Source organism: Schistocerca americana, chromosome 8 (assembly GCF_021461395.2).
Source record: "Schistocerca americana isolate TAMUIC-IGC-003095 chromosome 8, iqSchAmer2.1, whole genome shotgun sequence".
Lineage (NCBI taxonomy): Eukaryota > Metazoa > Arthropoda > Insecta > Orthoptera > Acrididae > Schistocerca > Schistocerca americana.
In genome coordinates, this window is record NC_060126.1 from 307,020,738 (window position 1) to 307,045,027 (window position 24,290).

Below are 24,290 nucleotides of genomic sequence, written 5' to 3' on the forward strand. Positions count from 1 at the left end.
TGAGCCTCAAAACCAGTGAAGCCAATAGTAGGATGAGATAAAACTAACTCATACATGGAGAGAAGATCCTGAGCTCCCAGGAAATGGGGCTCCATGCAGGTGTAAACTATGTTCATCTTAAGGGAAGATTGGCAAACATCCACCTTGTGTCCTGTCTTGCTGCAGGAAGAACATTTATCCTGGTGATAATAAAACTATTACTATGGGTGGGCAATAAAACAAGATACTGCATGAACTGCTGTGGGTGACATACATTGGTCGGGGGCTTGCAGCCGCAGGTGAATCTGAATGTAGTGCGGGCTGTGGCTGAGATTGGGGCCAGCCTACCCATAGGCTGCAAATATCTGCAAAGGCTTGCAGCCACAGGTGAATTTGAATGTAGTGTGGGCTGTGGCTGAGATTGGAGCCAGCAGGCTGGGTAGGCTGCAAATACCTGCAAAGGGTTGTGTAATGTTGCCAGTGATCACAAAGACTTTTTGAAAGTCCTAATGTTTGGGAGGCAAGTCACTGACATGGGATTCTTGGATTTGGGGGGATTGGTATGAAGTCCTCCATCTGGTGAATGTACAAGAAACATGTCTCTGATAAGGGAAGTTACATAGAACTGTGTACATTGAGGATTAGTACACTGGAATCAGTAGTCATGATATAACCCCACAATTTGCCTATCCTCTCTCCTTAAGATTGTCCACAAAACTTGTGGTAAATAAAAAAGTATGGTGGGCCACATGCACTTGCAAGTCAAAATATTCTAGTAAACAAGTCTTGAAGCAGTCATATGTGAGGGAATGGGTCCCCACTTCAGGGTTGAGCTGTTGTATTAAATCGTAATTTGCTTGGCCTGCATAGTCCAGAAAGGATGCATGCTGCTGGATGTCACCTGTGATGCCGTGGCCCAGAAAGTGGTGTTTCAGTCTGACCACATAGTTGACCCAGAGCTCGCTCTTGTTGTCAAACATGTGGAACAGCGGTGGTGGCCCAGCTTTTACCAGTGTGTCAGTGCGGGTCAACCGGATGACAACCAGAGATCCATGTTGGATGTTGTGATGGTCATCATTTTGTGTGCCATCACTTGCATGGTGTGTGGCATGTTCTGGAATACCAGCAACACCTGCGCAGTAACATCAAAATATTAGGACATAGTGAAGCAAAAACATCATATCCAATGACTTTGTGACATAGGTGAACACAGCCCAGGTAAACAATGAGTTTTATTGAAAAGTATATAAACCAAATACTACTCCTTTGGAGACAAGTTAATCACTGAATTTATAAGAGCCTAATTTTGGCCAAAATCTGTAATGATGAAATGGTGGAAGTTAATGTTCACTCATCAGTAGAACAGAATAATGTAATGAAGGTTGACAGACTATACCAAGTTCCTGGACAGCTCTGATGCAGAGGCCAAGTTCTGGTGAAGGTACAGGCAAGTGCTGGCAGTTGGTGATGGGCGATGCAGCATGGTGTCATACATAGCAAATGTTCTGATCGAGGCTCTGATTGAGGAACTGTGGGTACTGTCAGCACCTGGCTCAGAGCTCAATGGAAGATACTTTGGAGTGGAGATGTGCTGCACTAAATATCCAGGCTGCTTAGAGATAGTAGATGAACTATTTATAGTCAAGTGGCCCAGAGAGGTAAACAGGTCTATGGGGCAAGTAATCTATGGCAGCACTCGCACTGCTGCCCACTAATCTATGCTGCGAACAAGGTTGAGCTCTATCATCTGCTGATGTAATGCCTTCGAGGTTAAGCCACTTCATTTTTATATTTTCTCCTTTCATCAATTAAATTCAATATTTCTTCTGTTACCCAAGGATTTCTACTAGCCCTCATCTTTTTACCTACTTGATCCTCTGCTGCCTTCACTATTTCATTCCTCAAAACTACCCATTCTTCTTCTACTGTATTTCTTTCCCGCATTCCTGTCAATTGTTCCCTTATGCTCTCCCTGAAACTCTGTACAACCTCTGGCTTAGTCGGTTTATCCAGGTCCCATCTCCTTAAATTACCACCTTTTTTGCAGTTTCTTCAATTTTAATCTGCAGTTCATTACCAACAGATTGTGGTCAGAGCCCACATCTGCCCCTGGAAATGTCTTACAATTTAAAACCTGGTTCCTAAATCTCTGTCTTACCATTATATAATCTATCTGATACCTTTTAGTATCTCCAGGATTCTTCCATGTATACAACCTTCTTTTATGATTCTTGAACCAAGTGTTAGCTATGATTAAGTTATGCTCTGTGCAAAATTCTACCAGACGGCTTCCTCTTTCATTTCTTAGCCCCAATCCATATTCACCCACTATGTTTCCTTCTCTCCCTTTTCCTACTGTCGAATTCCAGTCAGCCATGACTATTAAATTTTCGTCTCCCTTCACTACCTGAATAATTTCTTTTATCTCATCATACATTTCTTCAGTTTCTTTGTCATCTGCAGAGCTACTTGGCATATAAACTTGTACTACTGTAGTAGGCATGGGCTTCGTGTCAATCTTGGCCACTATAATACGTTCACTATGCTGTTTGTAGTAGCTTACCCGCACTCCGAATTTTTTTTATTCATTATTAAACCTACTCCTGCTTTACCCCTATTTGATTTTGTATTTATAACCCTGTATTCACCTGACCAGAAGGCTTGTTCCTCCTGCCACCGAACTTCACTAATTGCCACTACATCTAACTTTAACCTATCCATTTCCCTTTTTAAATTTTCTAACCTACCTGCCCGGTTAAGGGATCTGACATTCCATGATCCGATCCGTAGAATGCCCGTTTTCTTCCTCCTGATAACGACGTCCTCCGGAGTAGTCCCCGCCCGGAGATCCGAATGGGGGCTATTTTACCTCCGGAATATTTTACCCAAGAGGACGTCATCATCATTTAACCGTACAGTAAAGCTACATGCCCTCGGGAAAAATTACGGCTGTAGTTTCCCCTTACTTTCAACCGTTCGCAGTACCAGCACAGCAAGGCCGTTTTTGTTTAGTGTTACAAGGCCAGATCAGTCAATCATCCAGACTGTTGCCCCTGCAGCTACTGAAAAGGCTGCTGCCCCTCTTCAGGAACCATACGTTTGGCTGGCCTCTCAACAGATACCCCTCCGTTGTGGTTGCACCTACAGTACGGCTATCTGTATTGCTGAGGCACGCAAGCCTCCCCACCAACGGCAAGGGCCATGGTTCATGGGGGGGAGGAAAGATACCATGTACTGATTAAATTACAACTGGTTCTTTCAAGCAACATATTAACTAAAGTGATATGACAAAAGAAAGAGAAAAAGGTTACAAGTAACAATGTGTGTTTCACATTGTGTAGTATGCTTTAAAATTGCAGCAGATTGAACAGAGGGAAGAAGCCAGAGATTTGCATTCATTTGCTGTTGACCATTAAACTGCAACAAATGACTGAGATAGTAATTTGTTCATTATAAATTAATGTTTTGTTGTAATTTCAGGAGCTGGACATAGTTTTTGGGGAGCTGAATTGTGGCATGGATTTTAAATGGTCGTTTTTCAAGTTTGCTGTATCTGATTGCCATAACATTGGCATAGGCATGGAAAGCCTTCAGCACATTACAATTCTAAGGTGAGAATTGAATACTGCAGCTTTGAACTTGGTGAGAACAAGAACTACTTGCAAGTAAGTGTCATATTGTAAGTAAATTTATGTTTGCCCAAGATTTTCCATATCAGTGATGAACTGTAATTGGGTGCATGTGGTGTGATGAACTTTACAAGCTCCTGAGATACTCTGTTTCTAATATAAAATGTATACCAGTATAACTCTTGGATGTTATGTCCTAATCTTCCCTTCTCTTCTCACCAGTATAAAATATACAAGAAAATATTGCCCTTCTTCATCTGTAGAGCAGTATGCTGAGCACTGTGCCTGTACTTCCACATTAACTTAGAAAACAAGTAAGATAGGAGAAAGACATACTGATAGCATTTTGTACAGTATGAACTACAGAAATAGTATACCGTAAAGACATTGAAATTAATTCTTAATAGTACGCAATGAACTAAAGAATATAAAAACATCAGTAAGTGCAATAGTTAATGAATTTTAAGATGAGGCACACTTAGGAAACTCTTAAGGCAAATAAATAAAATAAATAAAAAATTGTGGTTGCCATAACAATATTCCCTTGAACATACATATTTCATATCAATCAGTACTGGCGATTAATTTTCATACAATCAGTTATTTGAAACTACAAGACACCAGAATTAAACAGCAGTTTGAAAATTCAGAGCAGTAGTCAGAGACATACAAACCATCACTAAATATTCTTGCCCATTGCTGGTGCAACACACATAAAAAATGTAAGCACAGGCAATTATGATAAGAATGAAATTTAATGGAAAATTCTGCTAACAGCCTCCATGTCTCAGAGCAAAACTGCAATTATATGCATACTGAAGAAGGGTTGTTGTTATTTGAAAGTATTATAATATAAAATAAAACAAATAGTGCAATCCTTTTTTTTTTTTTTTTTTTTTTTTTTTTTTTTTTTTTTTTTTTTTTTTTTTTTTTTTTTTTTTGAAAAATGCTTTGTTGTGTTTACAGAAAATGAATTCTGTGCATATTGGAAATAGCACATGAAAGTTATCCACATCACAAGTGCTGTACTTGAACATAATCTGCAAAGAAATGATGGTTGAAATAGTACTAGAACAATCATATTGACTGGAAAAGTGCATGAGGTTTAATGTAACGAAACTGTGAAGACATTACATCAGATAAAGAAGCTGTGACCACAGATACAGGTGTAATAGTAGCATAGCAATACCAGCAGGAAACAAAGAACAGGATCACACACTGTGCAAATATCCACTCAACTGGAAGAAACACAAAAAAGTTTGTACACTCAACAGCAAAACAATTTGGCCATCATAGCCAAATTGGTATAAAATTCAAACCATTTGGCAACAGTAACAGAAGAACCAGTCCACAAAATGAGGTCAGGAAGGAAGTCACTGATATAGGAGATGCCAGATATCTGACACTCACTTTGTAATTGTGTATACCACATGTACTAAGTGGTGCTTACTGGACTGGCTGATAGGGGGCACTCCATGTCTCATAGCTACGAGACAGATTATGGACCTGACTGAATGTTCAAATCATGGTGACAGCAACTAGACACTAAACTTCTAAGAACACATTTATATGGGTTCACTATCAGCCATTCAGGCTTAACTGTTTAATTGCAGGTAGAATTCACTGTAAATAAATCTGTGACAAAATTTCAGATAATGTTTAACCAAATTATGCAACCAAGTGTGAGAGTAATGAAGTAGTTGGCCTTACTGCTTATCAGCTGCACTGCATTTCAAGTATTTTTCTTCTTCAGAAAGTAGCAGAGGATATGGTGGCTTATGTCAGGGTAAGATGCAACTGCAAAATAATTTTCACAGAGTGATTCTTAAAAGCAAGACACAAACATAAAAATTATTACTAGTTCAGAATGAGAAGTGTTGCAAATTCATATATCTGCACCTAAATGCTACTGTTGCCAGGAATTTAGAAGCAGTGATTACATTTTTCCATTACATTAATGACAGTAAACTTTGAACAGCAGCAAATGAGTATTTGTGTGCCTGCAAACAATCATTAAATCTATAATGAATAGGCAGTATTATTGGTTTAGAAGCCCTATTTTACTGGATCACATTCTTGTCAGAAACTATTGTCTGTAATCTATGAAGTCTGGAAATAAGTTATGCTCACAATACAAAGCATTATGAAAGAGTTAGAATTCATCCATTCACATCTCAAGTAATGTGGATATTACAATGGATGGATTTTGAGATTCACTATAGTTCATTGCATATGAACTAAACATTAGGATAAAATGATGAAAGTAATAAAAATCGTGATTCACTGTATCTTCCTGCCAGTGGTACAGTTAAGAAAAATGTTGCAAAATGTTTACACTATTATTTGCCTCCTAGTCTTGTCTGTAACATGCACTAACTATTATTCCACGTAACATTCCTGTGACTAAAATGCTTGTATAAAATTTGGGTCTAGTACAATGATGATGCTGTGAAATACACTTCTACCAACCCTCCTATGGCATAAAATCTCTAATTACTTTGTGGTTTTTATAATATTAGCCCAGTTTTCATCATTTAGCCCCCAGACATGATTTCTGGAACATTGTATATTGTGCGGATGCACTTGTAATTGTTTACAAACAAATTGCCAACAGACTACTTGTCCTAAAAGAAGAAAGGAGAAAGGAAAGATGATGAGATGGGCTGCAGTCATATGGTGAAGCATCATAGCAACAATAGCATGGTACAGAGAGCAGTGGAAGAAATCAGAATAGGCCTTTGAAGAAGAGTGGGACACTAGTTGCTAGTAACAAATATTGACAAATACAGCACTGGATGTCATCATATATGTCCTGGGTTCAACTAAAACTGATGACCTCCAGTTAATTGTAATATGCCAATGGTACTGATTTTGGATGTCAAATGGGTTTATAATCAATGTCATACACAGCTTATTGATTTAGTATCCATTTGCCTTCCTTTTCATACTTATGATGTCGAAGGTGTGTCAAACAATTTTCTGTGACTGCATGGCCTGTCTTCCAATATGGGCCCAGTCACTGCTGGACAGGATTCAGCAAACACCTGTAGTATGCTGGTACAGTGACTTGCCATTCACACGTCATATCTCCGATAACTTGATGCATGTGTAGGTATCATACATCTGTATGACAGAGATTAAGTGGCAGCCAAAATTTTATTGTAAAAGGCTATACAAATTAACCCTAGGACTGACTGCAGGAAAGGAAGTTTCTTATGTATCCACAGCTTGGATCGAATATCAGTCCACATGATGGTTGAAATCGTAGTATGTGAAGAGTCTAGGAATAGAGTTGAGATTCAGACCCAGTAAATGGAAGGTATTCAATCTAAATAAACAAAATTCCTGTTGTTGTTGTAGTTGTTGTTGTCTTCAGTCCTGACACTGGTTTGATGCAGCTCTCTGTGCTACTCTATCCTGTGCAAGTTTCTTGATCTCCCAGTACTTACTGCAACCTACATCCTTCTGAATCTACTTAGTGTTTTCATCTCTTGGTCTCCCTCTATGATTTTTACCCTATAGAATAAAATCTGCTTCTATAAATATGTTCCTCAGTTGCAGATCAAATATATTAAACCAACGATAACTTCACACACGCGACATGTATTTCTGCTGTAGCAACACATATGTGTTACAGTGATTCATATTCTCAACATTGGCATTTGACAATTAGGCCAAACAGCAACTCACTGTGCTCCATCATCATCATCAACAACAACAATATTATTATTCACTAAGTTTTCAAAAAGATAAAAGAAACACTATATGATAATCACTGTACCTTGGGCCAAGTTTGAGCTGACAACCTTCATTTTGGCATCTTATTTCCATCTGCAACAGGTATTTGGCCACACACACTATTTCCTGTTTATTTAGATTAGGTGTGGGCAACCATAGGTGACCCAGGGGCATGATGCACATGCTTGTTTATGCTTGCAGGTTGGCTTGTCACATGACATGACAGCAGGGCTCATAGCACGTAGTCAAAGCTATAGCACATGTCATGGTAATGTTTATGAGGTCATACACCAGTATAAATGGCACCCGTTTCCCAATATGCCATGCCAGCAAATTAGCCTCAAAACTTGTATTTTTTAGAGTAAATTCATTTTATGTACACACTTTCTTCAGATGTTTACTTTTACCTACATTTCATAACCTTTGTTTCTTTACTTACAGCATATTACAGTAGCTGTCATAAAAACTTCCATTGCAGAATTCTGCAGTGCTGTAAGTAACAATGTCCACAACATGTAAGTAAATGTCAACACCTGAAGATCGGGTGCCAAGCATCTTGGAATGTAATCATGGAAAAATAAACACCTGTAGAAGCAACTGGTTGCAGCTGATTCATTATAAATTACCTTTGTTTTCAACATTTGCAGTGTTCTAATATGTTCACAATGGACAAAAATTATTTATTAACATTAATACAAGAAATAATATAAATATAAAATACATCAGTGAGATAGCCAATCTCAGTCAACAAGAAACTATGAGCGACTTTGTAATTTATGGCCACAGGCAGGTTATTAGAGTGTTTGAAATTTAGTGTGTTAATACCTACAAACACTATTAGCAAGCATTTTTAAAATGTTTGTCCAAAAATGTTTTTGATGGCTGATAGCTTAGGCATGGGTTGTTTCTGTAACAACAAACAAATTGAGACATAATTTCTTTGTTCATTTTAAAAAGTTTAAAAGTCTAAATCACTTGAATTCTACACATATTGACCTGTATTATACAGAAGCTAAACAGAATAATGAATTTCCGAAGATGCACGTGAGTGGAGTACAGTGTGAGTGCCTGACTCTCTCTTCCTCAAATTTCAGAGTGAAAGTAATTGTGGGCCAGATCTGACCTGCAGGCCACTATTTGCCAATCCATGATTTAGATGCAGATTTTTTAAGAAATTGGACTTTGACTCGTGCCTGGTATAGCTGCCATTTTCTTTTGTTAACTTGTTCAAATTTAGGCACACCCGGATATGCATAGATGAACACAGATGCTAGAAAAAATTGTCTATGTTTTGGGCAACAGTCGAACCATGACTTCTGAAAATATGTCATAGTAACTTTGAGTAGTGGACCATCAGAGGCCAGAACCACAAAGGCTTACAACCAGATATAAAATAAGCAGCAACAGCTTTCACATACGTCTTTGTTCACTCTGTCACTACTGCTACCCCTTTTGACAGAAATATATTATTTACTACCCAGGCTTCAGTGTGAGAGTGGTAGGTAGAAATACATACCATGTGCAGTCAGTTGTAATGGCTCACTGGGAATGTTCAGTTAAAGATAGTCATCACTCTCATTGAAAAAGGCAGGTTTTCCATAGAGATGCCAGCAGGAGGTAATGCCACATCATGTACTGCAAAGAGATGGTGGAGGAACTATGTTGAAAGAGGCATTATCAACAGAGCTTCCAGCCATGGCAGAAAGAGACTGGGCTGACACCAGGACAGAAAACTTGTGCATAAGAATCAACAGTTTCCATTCATAAACACAAGACAGTTGGTACAAGAGACCAGCTTCCAAAGTCCAGTGACAGAGTTCAGTGTAAACTGAGGGAAGATGGACTGTAAGCATGAAGATCTACCATCAGATCAGGAACTTAGTGAAGTTCCGGTTTACTGAATGGCATCTGCAGAGCACCTTCTGAGAGTGGCATGGGAGAACGTACTTTTTACTGTTAAGAAGGTGTTTCCTCCGAGCAACAATGGAACGAGAATGGTTTACAGGCCATGAGGGATGACACATCATGAAAAACGTGCAGCATGACAAAAGAAGTGCTTGGCGATTGGTTTCTTATTGGGGCTGCATTTCTACAAGCAGAGTGTATAACTCTTCCTTTCAGATGAGAGGAAGAATTATATGGACAAGAGAACAAATATTGTTAATTATTGTGATTTTGATATTGAGAGACATAGAACCATTGTCTGCTGCATTAATAATATACTCGCAATTTGTAATTCACAGCCGTGTGAATAATAATTATTGCAGGTGCATCAATTTTATCATGCTAAGACATTGGTCTGCGAAGAGGATTAATAACAGCAGGCTCTGAAATAGTTTGCTACCATTAGTAGCAATCTGCACAAGATGTAAAAAATGGTTGCTAATTGTTTATCAGCAAGCCATTTTTCCAAAAAGTGTTACAAGTACTTACAGAAACTCAAGTAAATAAACACACTTATATAATTTCATGTTAACATACTTATTATTAACAAAAATTACAAATGCTTACATAGCAATGGCCAAGACAGGAGAAAGAGAAGTGTCTGTTTCTTGAGCAACTCAGAGAGAGAGAGAGAGAGAGAGAGAGAGAGAGAGAGAGAGAGAGAGAGAGAGGGAGAGGGAGTCATAAAAACAAGTCATGAACAACTTACAAAAATTAAAATTCAGAGATAGCATTTTGTTCATTTTCATTGCAATCACTAATACATCATACACTAAGTCTGCCTTCTCTTACTATAGAAAGTCGTTGGATTACATGTCTTAAATAGCATCTGTAGTGCAAAATATAAATCACTTGAAGTATCATTTCAAATGAGAGTACTTTAGAGAAGTGAGGAAACTCTTGATAGCAAGCAGTACATTCTTATTCCAGCCTTCAGTGCAAGTGCTGGTGATGAAGGAAAATTCACATTGCAGTAAGATCAATATCAAGTGCATAAGTCCACAGCTGTTCAGTGGCAGCTGTGTAATATGGATTTCAGCATCATGGACTGGCCACCACATGCCACTAATATGAATCTAGTGTGGGCTGAGGTTGCACAAAAAGTCAAATAACTAACCACGTAACCAATAAACTGCAGTTTTTGCCCTTTTGCTCCATGCCCTGAAGGCCTGGAAGTGTGTTGTATCTTCTGTCAATTAGATCTGACACCTCCTAGATTTGAAGCCAAAATGCATTATTCAAGTTTTAAATAATGAGAGCTTTCTCATGTTCCTTCTGAACTCTACGAGCCACCTTCCCAGATGTTGATCTCCACCTCTCAGGTGGCTCTATAAGTAGTACATTGGCTCATATCCAGCATACCAACCCTCAACGTTACCTCTTCTTGACACCTGTCACACATTTCACATCAAGCCTCCCCACTCATGGATGCCACATGCACGCATATAGTGAAAATACACTGATAACTGTACTAGAGTGTTTATTGACACAGTATCCTATCTTGCTCATCCATAAGCAGATCTCGCATACCATCTCCTTCTCTGATACCAGTCAACCTGTTAACTAGCTGCTGACCAGTACTCCTCTGACCAACCAGTACCACCCTGGCCACGAAAATCTCAACCACATTGTTCACCAGGGCTTCAACTACCTCTTGTTGTGTCCTGCAATGTGTGATATCCTACCCAAAATCCTAACCTCATCACCCACAGTAGTGTTCTGACACCCAACCAGTGTACAGAATATTTTTATGCATCCCTATTCCAATACTGCCCTCAATCCTGGAATTTCTTACCTAGTAAAAGGCAGGCCCATGTGTGAAAGCAGCCATGTTAGATATCTGCTGTACTGAATTACTGTGCAGCATTCTATGTGGGCATGACAGGCAACCAACTCGCATGAATGGGCACTGCCAAACTGAAGCAAACCACAAACTTGACCATCCAATTGACAAACCTTTTGCACAGTACAACACAAATTACTTACTGCAGCTTTACTGTATGTGCCATTCTCCATTCCAGCACAAGATTCTCTGAACTGTGCAAGTGGGAATTATCTCCCCAGCAATCCCTCTGACCTAAACCTCTGCTGACCTATTTCCCACTGTTTCATATTACCTTTTCCCTTTCTGTAACTGTCAAACCACTTCTTCCCAATACAGATAGTGTACAGCCTTTGTCTACCACTCTTCCCCGACCTCCACCACCACCCCATACTATGCAAGCATTCTCTCTCTCTCTTTTTCTTTCTTTCTTTCTCCACCTCCCTCTCTTCTTCCCTCCTTACACCCCGGCCCCTTCCCCTCTTTCTATATCTCTTATATGCTCTACCATTTCAGATCTCTGTTTACCTTGTGTCCAGTCATTGTCCCTCTGTGCTTCCCTAATGAAAATGATTTGTGAGTCAGTAGAGAGGAAATGGGTTGAAACCCTGGAAAGAACGGATATGACTCACAGTAGCAAAGTGGCCTGGAACCTAGTCAGGGAACATAATTGTGATCCTAAGATGGTCAAGCAACTCCCTACAGTTACATACAGTCAGATTGCCCACCAACTCCTACTAAATGGAAAATCCAACAAGAAATGTCAGAAAATAAAAACTATCAAAAGCCAGAGCCAAGAATCAGACATGTTAAAAACATCATTTACTGTAAAAGAACTTAATCATGGACAGCATTCAACAGAAAATTTGGAAGCAGCTGAAGTCGACAATATGTACACAAAACAGGTCAAACACCATGGCCGTAGTGCCAAACAATAGATTTTACAACTCATTAACCACTGTCTAAAAATGTGCAAGATCCCAAAGACATGGAAGAAATCAAATATAGTAGTGCTATTGAAACCTGGGAAACATGCAGCCAGCTGAAGAACTACTGTCCTGATTGCTCTCCTATGCCATCCATATAAGCTGTAAAAATGAATTATTTTAATTGCAGATCAAAAGCTCATTCTCCAGGAAGGTGGATTCAGACCCAGAAAATCGTTTACCAGTCAGATCCTGCCCCTTAAAGAACACATAAAAGAAGGGATTGAAAACAAACAAATAATGTGAGTAGTTCTGATACACTGAAGTTCTGCATATGAGGCTGTCAGCCAGAGATTACTTATGAAAAAGACACAGTTTGGGGAGCATCAGCCCACAAAAATTATTGACTCCTTATTACAAAACTGAGAGTTTTGTAAAACACTGGAGGTCAGGAAATGTTGATGGTGTTAACGAAAGAACGTTCACACAGAACAGTGATCTGGCCCTCTTAACCTGTACACAAATGATCAACCAACATCACTAATATTACCCATTTCTTGTATGCCAATGATCTGGCTATTACCACAGAAGGAAAGAGCATAGAGGCAGTAGAATTGGAAAACACATTAAATAGTATGTCTCCTCACAGGTACAAGTTAGCACATTCCACCTTTGCTCGAAAAAGGCAGCCAGAAAGATGAAAGTATCTTGGAATGGCAGCAACCCACAACACAGGCAGACTGACATATCTGTGTGTCATGTATAGATCACTAACATGCAAATATCAATGCAAGAAGCCCCATGAGGTTGCCTCCAGGAACAGCGTCCTGAGGAAACTAATGAGTAGTAAATGGGGAATCAGACCAACTGTACTAAGAACAACTGCCCAGGCTATTTGCTTTTCCACAGCAGAATATGCATGCCCTGTATGGATCAGATCCACAGATACTAGAAAAAGTCAATACAAGTCTAAATCCGACATGCTGGATAACAACAGGATGCGTGAAACTCACACCACTTGGGAAGGTTTATAAAGTGGCTGGATCCTCAGATCCTAAATACTGAAGAAACGCAAAATGAAAGAGACTTTCATTGTGTGCCACCCCCTGCACAGTGCTTCATTTGGATGTGACAGACTTAAATCTCACAAGGGATTCCTTGTAGCAAGCTACATGAGCCCACAAGTGATGAATAGCAACAATACATGAATCTGGAAGATTTGGAACAGGTACAGTGCCAGTCAAAACAGGTTTAATTAAGTAGGTTCTTAAAAATAAAGTGGACAACAAATGCAACTTTGGTGAAGTTCAGGACATAAAATATCTTCGAGAACATCTCAACTGCCCTACAAGACGTACCCTTGACAACCTATGATTTGACAAGAAATAAGCACTGGATGTGGCCAAATGGGCTAAAAATTTTTAAAGGAAATATTCTGGGCATGAAAAAGTAAATCACTCTCCTGCTTTGCACTAACCCATTTTCCTACCTGGCCTTAATTCTTTGTTATGACTACTTCTAACTGCCTGTTCATTAAAACTATTCCGCCATTCACCATGAAAGTAATACGTGGTGCCCCTCTCCTTTCCCCATCTCCCACTCCCCAAGCTCAGATCCAGGATACACCATAACTGAATATACTGCATTTGTCTAATTAACAGCACAGGCCATTAGACTGAAGTTATTCAAAGAGCATTTATCGGTTACTTAAATGTCAGCAAGGTTACCTACACACTGTGAAATGATTTGAATTTGCTGTTCCGATATCTAAAAAAAAAATATAGGAGCACTTGAATGTTCATGTGGTATCCTGTTATACTTTCCAAGCATGTATTAATGGCTCAAGTTTTGTAGCAGCCCTTGCTGGTGCAGTTTTGGCATGCCTGCTAGCACCTGTGTTCACTATTTTGATGTCTCTGTCTGCTGATGAACTGACCAAGCCCATCTTGGCATCCTGGTGAGGAAATAATACTAATAATTTACAATCCAACTTACGATATTCACACATTGTGTATCAAGTGGAATCATCACATAGATTCAGTTATAGATAAACTAAATTACAGGCTTTTTAAGACACTAGGAATCTGTGATTTGTTTATAAAAGAGAATGTTTTCATACTGGAATATTCCTCAAGGATCAGTGTCTGGTTGAGATAAGCATGTATCTAACTCATAAAAAGAATTGCAGCATAAATGGTCAAAGGCTCTTTCAACTGTTAAAGAGACTGTAGTAGCAGTTGCAAAAAATCTCATTTATCTGACTCTCTCTCAAATACTGTAAATGGTCCTTGAGATACAAAGGTAAGAGAGCAGGGTCTTTTACATAAAACACTATGATAATTATGCTTTGGGATTTTAGTAATTAAATAAATTGACTTCTTGCAAGTGGCTGGGATGATTAGAGAAGACAAACTGTAAAACTGTTTCCTCAACTTTTCAGAAAGAATACATAAATTTTACAAGTTAAAAAAAAAAATCTGTTCCGTATTGTATAATCTTAACCCATCACTTTGTAGGAGGTACTGCTATCTTTAATGTTATAATGTATCAGTATTGTACTCTGTACTTATTGCTGGCTTCTGGAATTTTCGAAACTGAGCATGCCTTTCTCTGAGGAAGCGTTGTGTTGCTGTATAATGACAACAGTGCCTCATATTAGTGGTCATAAGCAGTCTTGGTGTGGGCAGTAGAGTTGGAGTGGTCGCATGCAGCTGTGTCACAAATAATAGTATGACAAATTTGTTGAAAGAGTTATGGACCTTTATAAAATACAAGTGTTTTAGTAATTCATTATTTCATGGAAAGGCCTGTGGGATTAATTATGAGATCTATGGTTCAAACAGGGTCATGTTTCCATATCAGTAATTGTCAAGAAGAAGCATATTGATAGTAGAACATAAATGAAAGGGCTTCTGTGCTCAGTGATTATCTGTTTAATTAGTATTGGAATGCAATGCAGCAATGGTTATTTCAGAATGAATGTGAAATGAGCTGATCGGTTAACACAAGGCTGCAGGTGTTTAGACATGATTAGGGGAGTGTGTTACATGCTAAACGGACAATAAAACAAAGTAATTTTGCTTGCACTGTTATTATTTCAAAGTGGCATTTTCCATTTTTCAACTGAATGGTTATAATATTTGAGAAGTATAAAAGACATGTCATTGTATTAGGCACATTGTCGGGTTTATTTCATAACAAAATGTGTTCTCCATGTAAAGCTCCCATACGCTAGTCCAATAGCTGCAAAATGAATCTAAAAATAAAACTAAAAAGACATTGTCAGAGCCTTACATTTCATGACACGTTAAAGGACAACTGCTCTTTAGTGAAGAATGTTAATTTGGTATGCAGCCTTACATTGGCCTATTTGTGCAGAAAGTATACTTTCTGGTGAAAAATAGCAAGTTGAAAGACAGTAATGAGGGATGAATAGTAAGTGTTGCAATAATGCCAGTTGCATGTAGTTTTGAAATTGCTGCTGTAGGCAAAACTTTTTAATCATGTAGTGTGTGACGAATTTTGCATAGTGGGAGTTATGTAGGTATGTGTTTCATACTTTCGGCTTTAAAGTGTAAAAATGATATCAGGAAAGGAGCAAATATAACTCAATAGTGTTGTGAGAAGACAGCCCCATAATGAGGGGGTATTCGGTAGTGCAAGTAGAAAGATTCCAGATCTGAGTACGTACCTTAGAGAGAATCTGTATACATGGAACTAATGACAGAATCAAGTGTGAGCAAAACTTCAACACCTTGAATGCAAAAAAGAGAAGAAATACAGGAGACACCACTTTGTAGTAAAACTGAGCATCAGCCATACCCAAGTATCAGTCTGTAGATATGATAGTGTTTATTAGGAAAACAGCCAACCCCAGCTATCAGTCTGTCGTATATAATGGTGTTTCTAAAGGAAGACTAAGAGAAATTTTAAAAGACTTGGAGAACTGATAGAAAAATTAGAAAATCAAGAGAAATTTCCACAGAAATCTGGAGAGAATGGAGAAAAACTTAGAAGAAAGTCAAAAAGAAACATGAATGGAGTGAAAAAAATGGCAAAAGAATTAAAGGAAGAAATTAAATCTGCATTTAAGAAGGCTCGAGAGGAAATGGGGAATATGTTTGAATAGAGACAAGCAGAGCAACGCATAGATGTATGTGAAGATATGAAAAATTCACCTATTCTCACAGAATGTTCATTAGTTATGGAGTCACATTTAGAAGCAATTTTAGACACTAACTTGTTAACTGAAATATCTAGCTCTGAGCATAGCAGAAAGCCAGCTGGTGTGATCTGAGATGGTAAAACAGCTGACACATGCACAGCCCATGATAGTACACAGTTGGATGCTAATTTTTTTGGTACAAATTCAGCTGTCTTGTCAGTAGATAAGGAATGTACTTTAAAAAGCAATATTTAGGCAGAGGATGCAAAGATTATTGTTGCAGAGGAGATAAAGCTGGCTGTTACAAAATGAAAACAAGACTCAAAACAGAGATGTCAGAGTTCATAAGCTCGTGAGAAGAAAGTTGAAGTTGGTGGAAAGCAAGAAAAAGAACATTTGTCATTGCTGAATTTGAGAAGATGTTCTTGTAAAAATACGGATTGAAAATGACAAAAGATGATAGTTTAAATTTCATTTCTAATGTTACATACTGTCAGGGCTGTAAGAAAATGTACACAGAATTTTTGGAAAAGGGAATAGGGAGGAATCAGTATTTTGAAGTATGGTACAAAGAGAATAACATCAAATGCGGTGTGATGCAATGGATAATATGTGAAGATCGTGATCATTTAATAGGGGCAATACCTGGAACAGTAGACCAGGCATGAGGAAGATCTCCACAAAATGGATCAGAGTAGAAGTAATGGGAATCGAGAGGAAACACAAAGAGAACAAGAGAAGACACAATTACTGCTACAGGTACATGCAATATTATTACAGCCCACTGACTCACTGACAGAAACACAGTATTTAGTGGAATGAGAAAGGAATGAACAGATAAGGATAAACGTATGCACAGAATGGCACAAAGCAGGTTATGCTGAACTGAAGTTGTGTATTCTCATTCGCCCTTTTACAAAGACATATATATTACGAATGGAAGAGGAGAAGAAAGAAAGGGAGACGGGATTGGCATGGTGTATTGTGCATGTTGTATGGCCACAAAAAGCCTGAGTGGCACTTACAAATAAAAGGACATGTCAAATATTTATGAACAGTGACTTTCTTAGTATCTACATACGGGTTGTGTAAAAGTACTGCAGATATGTTTGGCTAGCAGAAACGTAGATTGTCTTTACAATGAACAGTAGAATATTCTTTCTCTTTGACTTTATTTTTTTTTTTAAATTGCAAAACTTATGAGTTGATGGATAGAGGAGTAGGAGTGTTATCCATTGTGCAGTGCTATGATTCTAATTGGGTGTACTGTCACTGAGCCATTCATTATTTATATGTCTGGGGAGCTGCTGAGATGACAGTGGGAGGGAGCTATGATGTAATGCAGTGTCCCCTTCCATCTGGCCACGTTCACTGCAATGCACAGAACTGTGACTGTTCTTTGGACCCCCTGTACTCCCATCATGGCAACATATGCTGAGAAGGACTGCATGCAGGTCAGCAATCTCCACCCACATCGATGGCTATTATGCAGCAATCAGTGCTCACCAAGCTTGCCTGGCATCCTCAACAGGAGCAGGAATGTCAAAATTAGTTGCTGCATCCACCTGCCATTGAGTGAGTACATTGCTAAAAGTGTTGTAACAAAACATTAATGTGTCACTTAGACATGTGTTTGTAAGTGTATTGTTCAAGATGGCTAATCCTCAGCTTGTATTTCTTTGTGTTATAAATGTTTTTTACATATTTGTATACCAGATTCTTTGCCGGTCTTTCTTTACCCACACAAAAACAAAGTATTGTCTAATTCTTTATGTCATGATAGATAATATGCTTGACCTTGATGTCATGTTGTTTACCTTAGATGTATAAATTCATGTTCAGTTTAATTTGATATCACATGAGGAATAACATACTAGCTGAGGTACAGTTTAAAATGCTTTACTGTGTTAGGTAATCAGTTGGTACTAATTAAGCTGCAGTTTAATGAAAATTTGCATTTTCATGCTTTCTGCTATGTACTGAGCAGCCATTATATGTATAGTAACATTCCTTTTGCATAGACTGATCAGTGTTCGAATACAAAGGACAGTTGACATTATCATAATTCCAGAATTTATGGAAATACTACTTCTGGGGGTGAAATATTGTGCATGATTACTGTCATAAGGTATTTTAAGTGATGTTGAGCTAGACAAAAAGAAACGTATTCTGTTTAAGGAGAAAAATTGATGATAAGGTGTATGTTACAGAGACTTAGACTTAATTGACACAAAAAGGAATTATCATATTTCTTTGTTCAACCATTTTCATTGCTATTTCTGTTGACTGTCCACTTATCAAATATGCTAAACAAAATATGAATTGCTGTAAATTTTTGTTTTATGGGTGACAGAGTGCGGTATGTGCATGATATTTTCGTTGTATTATAGTATAACAACGCAGGAGGAAACCATTGGTGGGTTGGGAATCAATTATTTGTTTCTGTAGGGATCTTGCTGCTAAGTCAAAATTTCTGTGGAATTTCTGTTTTCTTCTTCTTCCCCCCCCCCCCCCCCCCTCTCTCTCTCTTTCTCCTTCTTGTTTGATTTTTTCTTGGGAGGTAAAGGAAGGGGGGACTTTAAAAACTTTTTTCTCACAGTTTTGGAAAAATTCTACTGGCAGTGAGTGGAGGGGGAGTGTAAGGAGTGTTGCACTCCTTACTTATTGCTGGCTTCTGGAACTTTTGAAGCTCAGTGTGCCCTTTCTCTGAGAAAGCATTGTGTTTCTGTTTAATGACAACAGTGCCCCAGTGGTAGTCTTCATGTGCCATCTTGGTATGGGCAGTAGAGTCCTTGTTGGGCTCCTGTACTGAGTTGTCACATGCGGCTGCATCATGGCAAAATAGTGTAAAGAATTTGGTAGAAAGATAATTAAGAGTTGAAAGTGTTATGTTACATCCTAGGAGACAAATTTTTCAGTAATTCAGTTATTTTGGAGAAAGGCACACAGGATTAATTATGTGATTTATGTTTGAAACAATGTCGTGTTTATGAATCAGTAATTGCTATTGAGGAGCATACTGATAGTAGAACATAAATGAAGGGGCTTCTGCGATTGACGAGACTGGATGTCTTTAGATATTGTTGGTGAAGTGTGTTACCTGCTCTAAATGGACAATAAAAAAGTAATTTGACTTGTACTGCTTTATTTCAAAGTGCCATTTTTCAACTAAATAACTTTAATATCTGAGACTTATAAGAAACATATGTTAGTGTTAGGTACATGGTCATGTTTATTTTGTACTGAAGTGTGTCCTCCACGTAAAATTCCTATACTCTAGTCTGATAGTGACAAAAATTACTCTAAAAATAAAACTGAAATCACATTGACTGAGCTTTACAACTTTATTTTCCCTACTTCCCCATATTTGTCTCTTTTAAATGAACATTTGAATCAGAATAATGAAAGATTCCACAATGATATTATTTATATTTTAAAAATTTGAGCATAGGTGCATAACACCTACAAAAATAACAAAAGATTTAATACTGTACTGTGTATTTACATGTCTCTGAAAAAGAAGTTTTGTTCTACAGGCTACATCGTTGCACGTTGGATGACATCCGCCTTACTGCTCTGCTACAACATCTTGTCAACAATAAAACACTAATTGAACTGGATTTTTCACATTGTTTGGTGGGTGATGCAGGTGCAATGGCCTTAGGAAAGTTGCTGCAATCTCATCCGACATTGAATATTCTAAATCTGTGTAACAATATGATTGGTATGTTACTACTGATTTGTCTTTGTTTTTTTAGTAGATAGCATCTTTGTTTCATACTGTTAAGTTTAGTAGTATACATTAGTATCAAACATTCATCTAGTGCAAGAAAGTAATTGTCAATAACAAATAAATGTTATGGGTGCCAAGAAAAATATATAAGTTAGAAGTTAGACAATGGTTAATACAATATTATTTTCACTCAGGCAAGGGATTCTCCTGTCTGAGAATAATGACAAATCTAGTTGAGGAAGAAAAGCATCATAACGAACATAGCCTATAAAATATTGCTAAATGAACTATGAGTGAACAAATGTTAATGATGGTTGAGTGTAACTATCAAAAAGTTAGTGTGGTCAAATAATTGGTTATTAGAGGGAGACACTGATCAGACTTTCTAATACATCAGTTAGAAAAGAGTAAAATGATAATTACAATAAACCTTAATGAACAATATTGTGAACAAATTTCTATACACATTGATTAATCATTCATTCATTGCTTTCTGTAAATTTCCTCATCAAGAAGAACCTTCAGAGATGTGTAGTGAGTGAATCCATACATTAACATGACATAATTCTCATTGTGTCTTTATAATCCTGTAAGCTAGCTGATGCCAAATATTGAGCACCCAGGTGCAAAGTATTCTGTGTTTAGATTTCTTGTGAACTACCAGAGAGAGCTAACACCCATCAAGCTAAGATGGCCTGGATTTAGAGTTGTTCTGTTATAAAGGAGAGAAACCACCAGGAGTATCAGGTAAATGTGAGAGGGCATAATTTGCTTTCCATGATATATTTATCACCGTGGAGAGGATAGAAGACACATCTTAAAGTTTGACATTAATCAGCTTGAAGACAAGTGGGACAGTGATGGGGGAACAGATGTAAGTAATACAATGACATTAGTGAGTAGGAATCTAAAACAAAACAACCGGCTTTATATTCAACTCAGTTCACCAGATTTGTCAATGTACACAAAGGCAAGATTTCCTCTCTTTACAGTAATCTTTACATTGTTTACCAGTTATACTGCTACAAATGTCAACATCTAGTTTATGTCATGGATGGGTTATCTGCAGGAAATTTGGTTAACCAGTACATTAAGCCGGAACGGAATGCAGCTCTTGTGACTGTTAGGTCAAGTGTTCACATATCCTTCCAGTGTGGAGAAGAGATAGTTGTGTTCCTCTTGAGGGATAGAAATCAAAATCATGAAACAAATTCCATTTTCCAAGGTGAACAAACCAAAAGGCTCAGTGGTCACCAGTCTTTTTAACATCGTCCACAACTGTGAAGAATATGGTTCCAAAGTTAATTCAATAAAACAGATAAATGTTTCTAAAATTTATTAAAATGTGTTTACAGGCACACACAAAAGAGTACTCACTGAAAATAGCCACAGTCTCCTCCAAGCAAATGATGAACAACATGGAGACAGTTAAAATGCAAGTGGTCCATTTAAAAAAAAAATAATAATTATTATTATAAATTCTATCCCCAACCACTCTTCTTCACATAGGAGGTAAGGACAAGTGAAAAACAAAGACACATTTTGGCACTAAGAGGGACCCAATTTTACAGTGACTGTGTTTGGATACTGTAACAGCATCAAGGGGCATGTAGATCTTCCCCCAAGGATGATACATCAGGTTGCTGACAAATCCACATTGACATCTTAAGGTGACTTGTGACACAGCTTATCACTTTGTAGAATGGTGGTTGCCATTCTGTGAACAGATGTGTGAACCCTGCTGCAAAAGTTCAAGTAGAGGCCAAGTACAGATAACCCCATATTTGGGCTACAAGACAAAAGCAAGACAGATCACTAAGAAAATCAATAACATGTCATGAAAGGAGTTTGTATTGTATTGTATTGTACTGTATTTATTGGTCCAGTAAATCTTACATGTACAGTACGGCACATCAGATATTGGACAGGTCAAAGTATATCTTACAATTAAAACACTTTAGAAACTAGAAAATATGTTCACAAAATTTTACAGCACTTCATATACTGGGCAAGTCAATGTGTAAGCTATAATTAAACCACATTAGAAACTTGACGTTTACAACTGAATACATGTATAAGCCAATATTAACGATTACAGTATTTGCATGATCCTCACTTAAGCTCTAAGGATTTTTGAGGAACTCTTCTACACTATGAATTGACAGTTCCTGAAGTCAATTAAACAAATAACAAGTTTCGCAACTGTGTAGTAAACTTGAGGAGGATTTAAAACACACAGTCCTGATCCAAAATATCAGCTGCATTTACACAAGCCTGGAAACAAATAAAAACTTGACATTATCTAGGCAATAGCAGAACAGTATGCTAGGGTCACCACAACAGCTAGCATGGATCCAGTCTTTTGTCAGCACAAAGAAATCATGGACTGACGAAATTGGAATTTCATTTCCAACAATGAGGATGTGTGCATTTACTTGTTCTTGATATGGGAGGTGAAATCCAAAAGCCCTGTACATTGTTCTTGGTAGTGTCCAATATGCGTCTATTGATAACTTTGCTGTGGGTGAGGCAGACATACAGCAGGCTTCCTAAGGCTGACAATGCTGAGAACTCCACACATGTGTATTCTACTGGTTGACTTCATATATTTATCGAATCCTTCCTTGTCTAAATATTACTCAGATCCTATGTTGGCCACATTCTATTTCACTAGATTGAGAGTGGAGTGGTGTCCCATAGAGATCCATGGTAAGCATCAAATTATTGCTGGTTGATAACATCTACATTGAGAAGACCTACTGTATATAATGCTCACTATTTTTGGGTGTGTTAAATTTAGTTAGAATCATCCAAATGAACATCTGTGGACTAGGGTGAACCATGTTCTTTGTGTGTCTTTGCTTTTATGTACCAGTGTCTTTGCTTAATCTCATTATGTGCCCACTTGACTGTCTGTCTATTTACCAGTGTTGTGTCGTGTCTTGTCATGTACCATGTTTGTCATACCTTATGTCATACATCACTCAGTGCAATACAGTACACAAGTTTGCTTTAGCATGAAGTGGTCGAATAAAAATGTACAGTATAATGTTTATCAGTCTTCTCAATAGAAGTAATCCACTAGCAGCATCCACATGCATATGCTTATGCATTAGAACTCTATTTTTTAACATGTTATGGAGCCAACTATGATACTGCTTTCAATAGAAGAATTATTTTACCCAACAAAGATGGTGACAAATTATTTGGTTTGTGTGCCAAAGTTGAGAGGGAGTGAAAACTATGGAGACTGGGCTTTTGTAATCAAGAACATGCTTATTCTCCTAGGACTGGCAAAATGTATCTCAGAAGTAGTTGTATCTGTAGATGCCAAGTCAAAGGTGGAAATAATTCTTACTGCTGATACAACTTTGTATGTGCATGCAAAGAAGCAAAAACAGCAGTGATTCATAGCAGAAACTGAAACTATTGTTTGACAACTCTGGTAAGAAAGGAGTTATTTGCTGTAAGTGCAGAAAGCCAGGATATTTTAAAAGTAAAGGTGCCCAAACCATGAGGTTAATGATATCAAACAAAATGGAACCACAAATGCCTCCAGTGTAGTGCTTCTAAGTGGTTCTTTTCGAACACTGGAAACTCCAGGTAGCAAATGCTGGAATTGGTAGTCATATGTGCATGAGGTGTGCATGCCTGTGTGTGTGAATGGGTGTGGTCTCTCTTTTACTGATGAAAGCTGTGGGCAAAAGCTTTATATAAGTGTCTTTTAATAGTGCCTCTCTGCAACTTAGCATGTCTTCTTTATGGTAAGTAGCAACAAGTAGTTCTTTTAATAGAAATGACTGGTATGTTGGTTTGGGTACTAACGTGCATCTCACCGCAAATAAAACTTGGATGAAGAATATTGTGCATGATGATAGCATGCATAAAACTGTGGTAGCAAACCATACGGAACTTCTTGTGTTATACTCTGAAGAAGCAAATTTAACAAAAGTTGTTGGAAATACTTTATACGATGTCAAGTGAGAATGAATGTGCTCTAGAACTGACAGAAAATTCACTGTCAGTGAGTAAATTAGTTGAACAAGGAAAGTCAGTTTAATTTAGTAGTGATCACTGTAATATTTTTAACAGGCACCAAGAATCAGATGCAACAGATCTTGTTAGTGGTGTTATAAGCTGAATATTGACAGAAGAAGCTTTTTTTAAGGAATGTTACTGCATCTAGTTCTCATAGACAATTATGACATTTAAATGCAAAGAATCTTATAAAATTCAAAGGTGGTGCTACTGAAGGCATGGTGTGTGAAGACATTAACATCAGTACTGGTATTAGCAAACAGAATCGTGTAGTATATAATCAAGGCAATCAAATGAGACAGCCATTTCCACATGA

The 24,290-nt window shown here is 37.8% G+C and overlaps 1 protein-coding gene across 1 annotated transcript in view; it reads left to right on the plus strand.

Annotated features, from left to right (window-relative positions):
- The window catches only part of LOC124545786 (dynein regulatory complex subunit 5), a 99,121-nt gene that overhangs the window by 54,770 nt on the left and 20,061 nt on the right, over positions 1-24,290 (plus strand). Inside the window, exons 4-5 of the mRNA XM_047124733.1 lie at positions 3,460-3,590; positions 19,740-19,927. Of these exons, the coding sequence (XP_046980689.1) occupies positions 3,460-3,590; positions 19,740-19,927 (319 nt within the window). The remainder of the gene's footprint in view (positions 1-3,459; positions 3,591-19,739; positions 19,928-24,290) is intronic.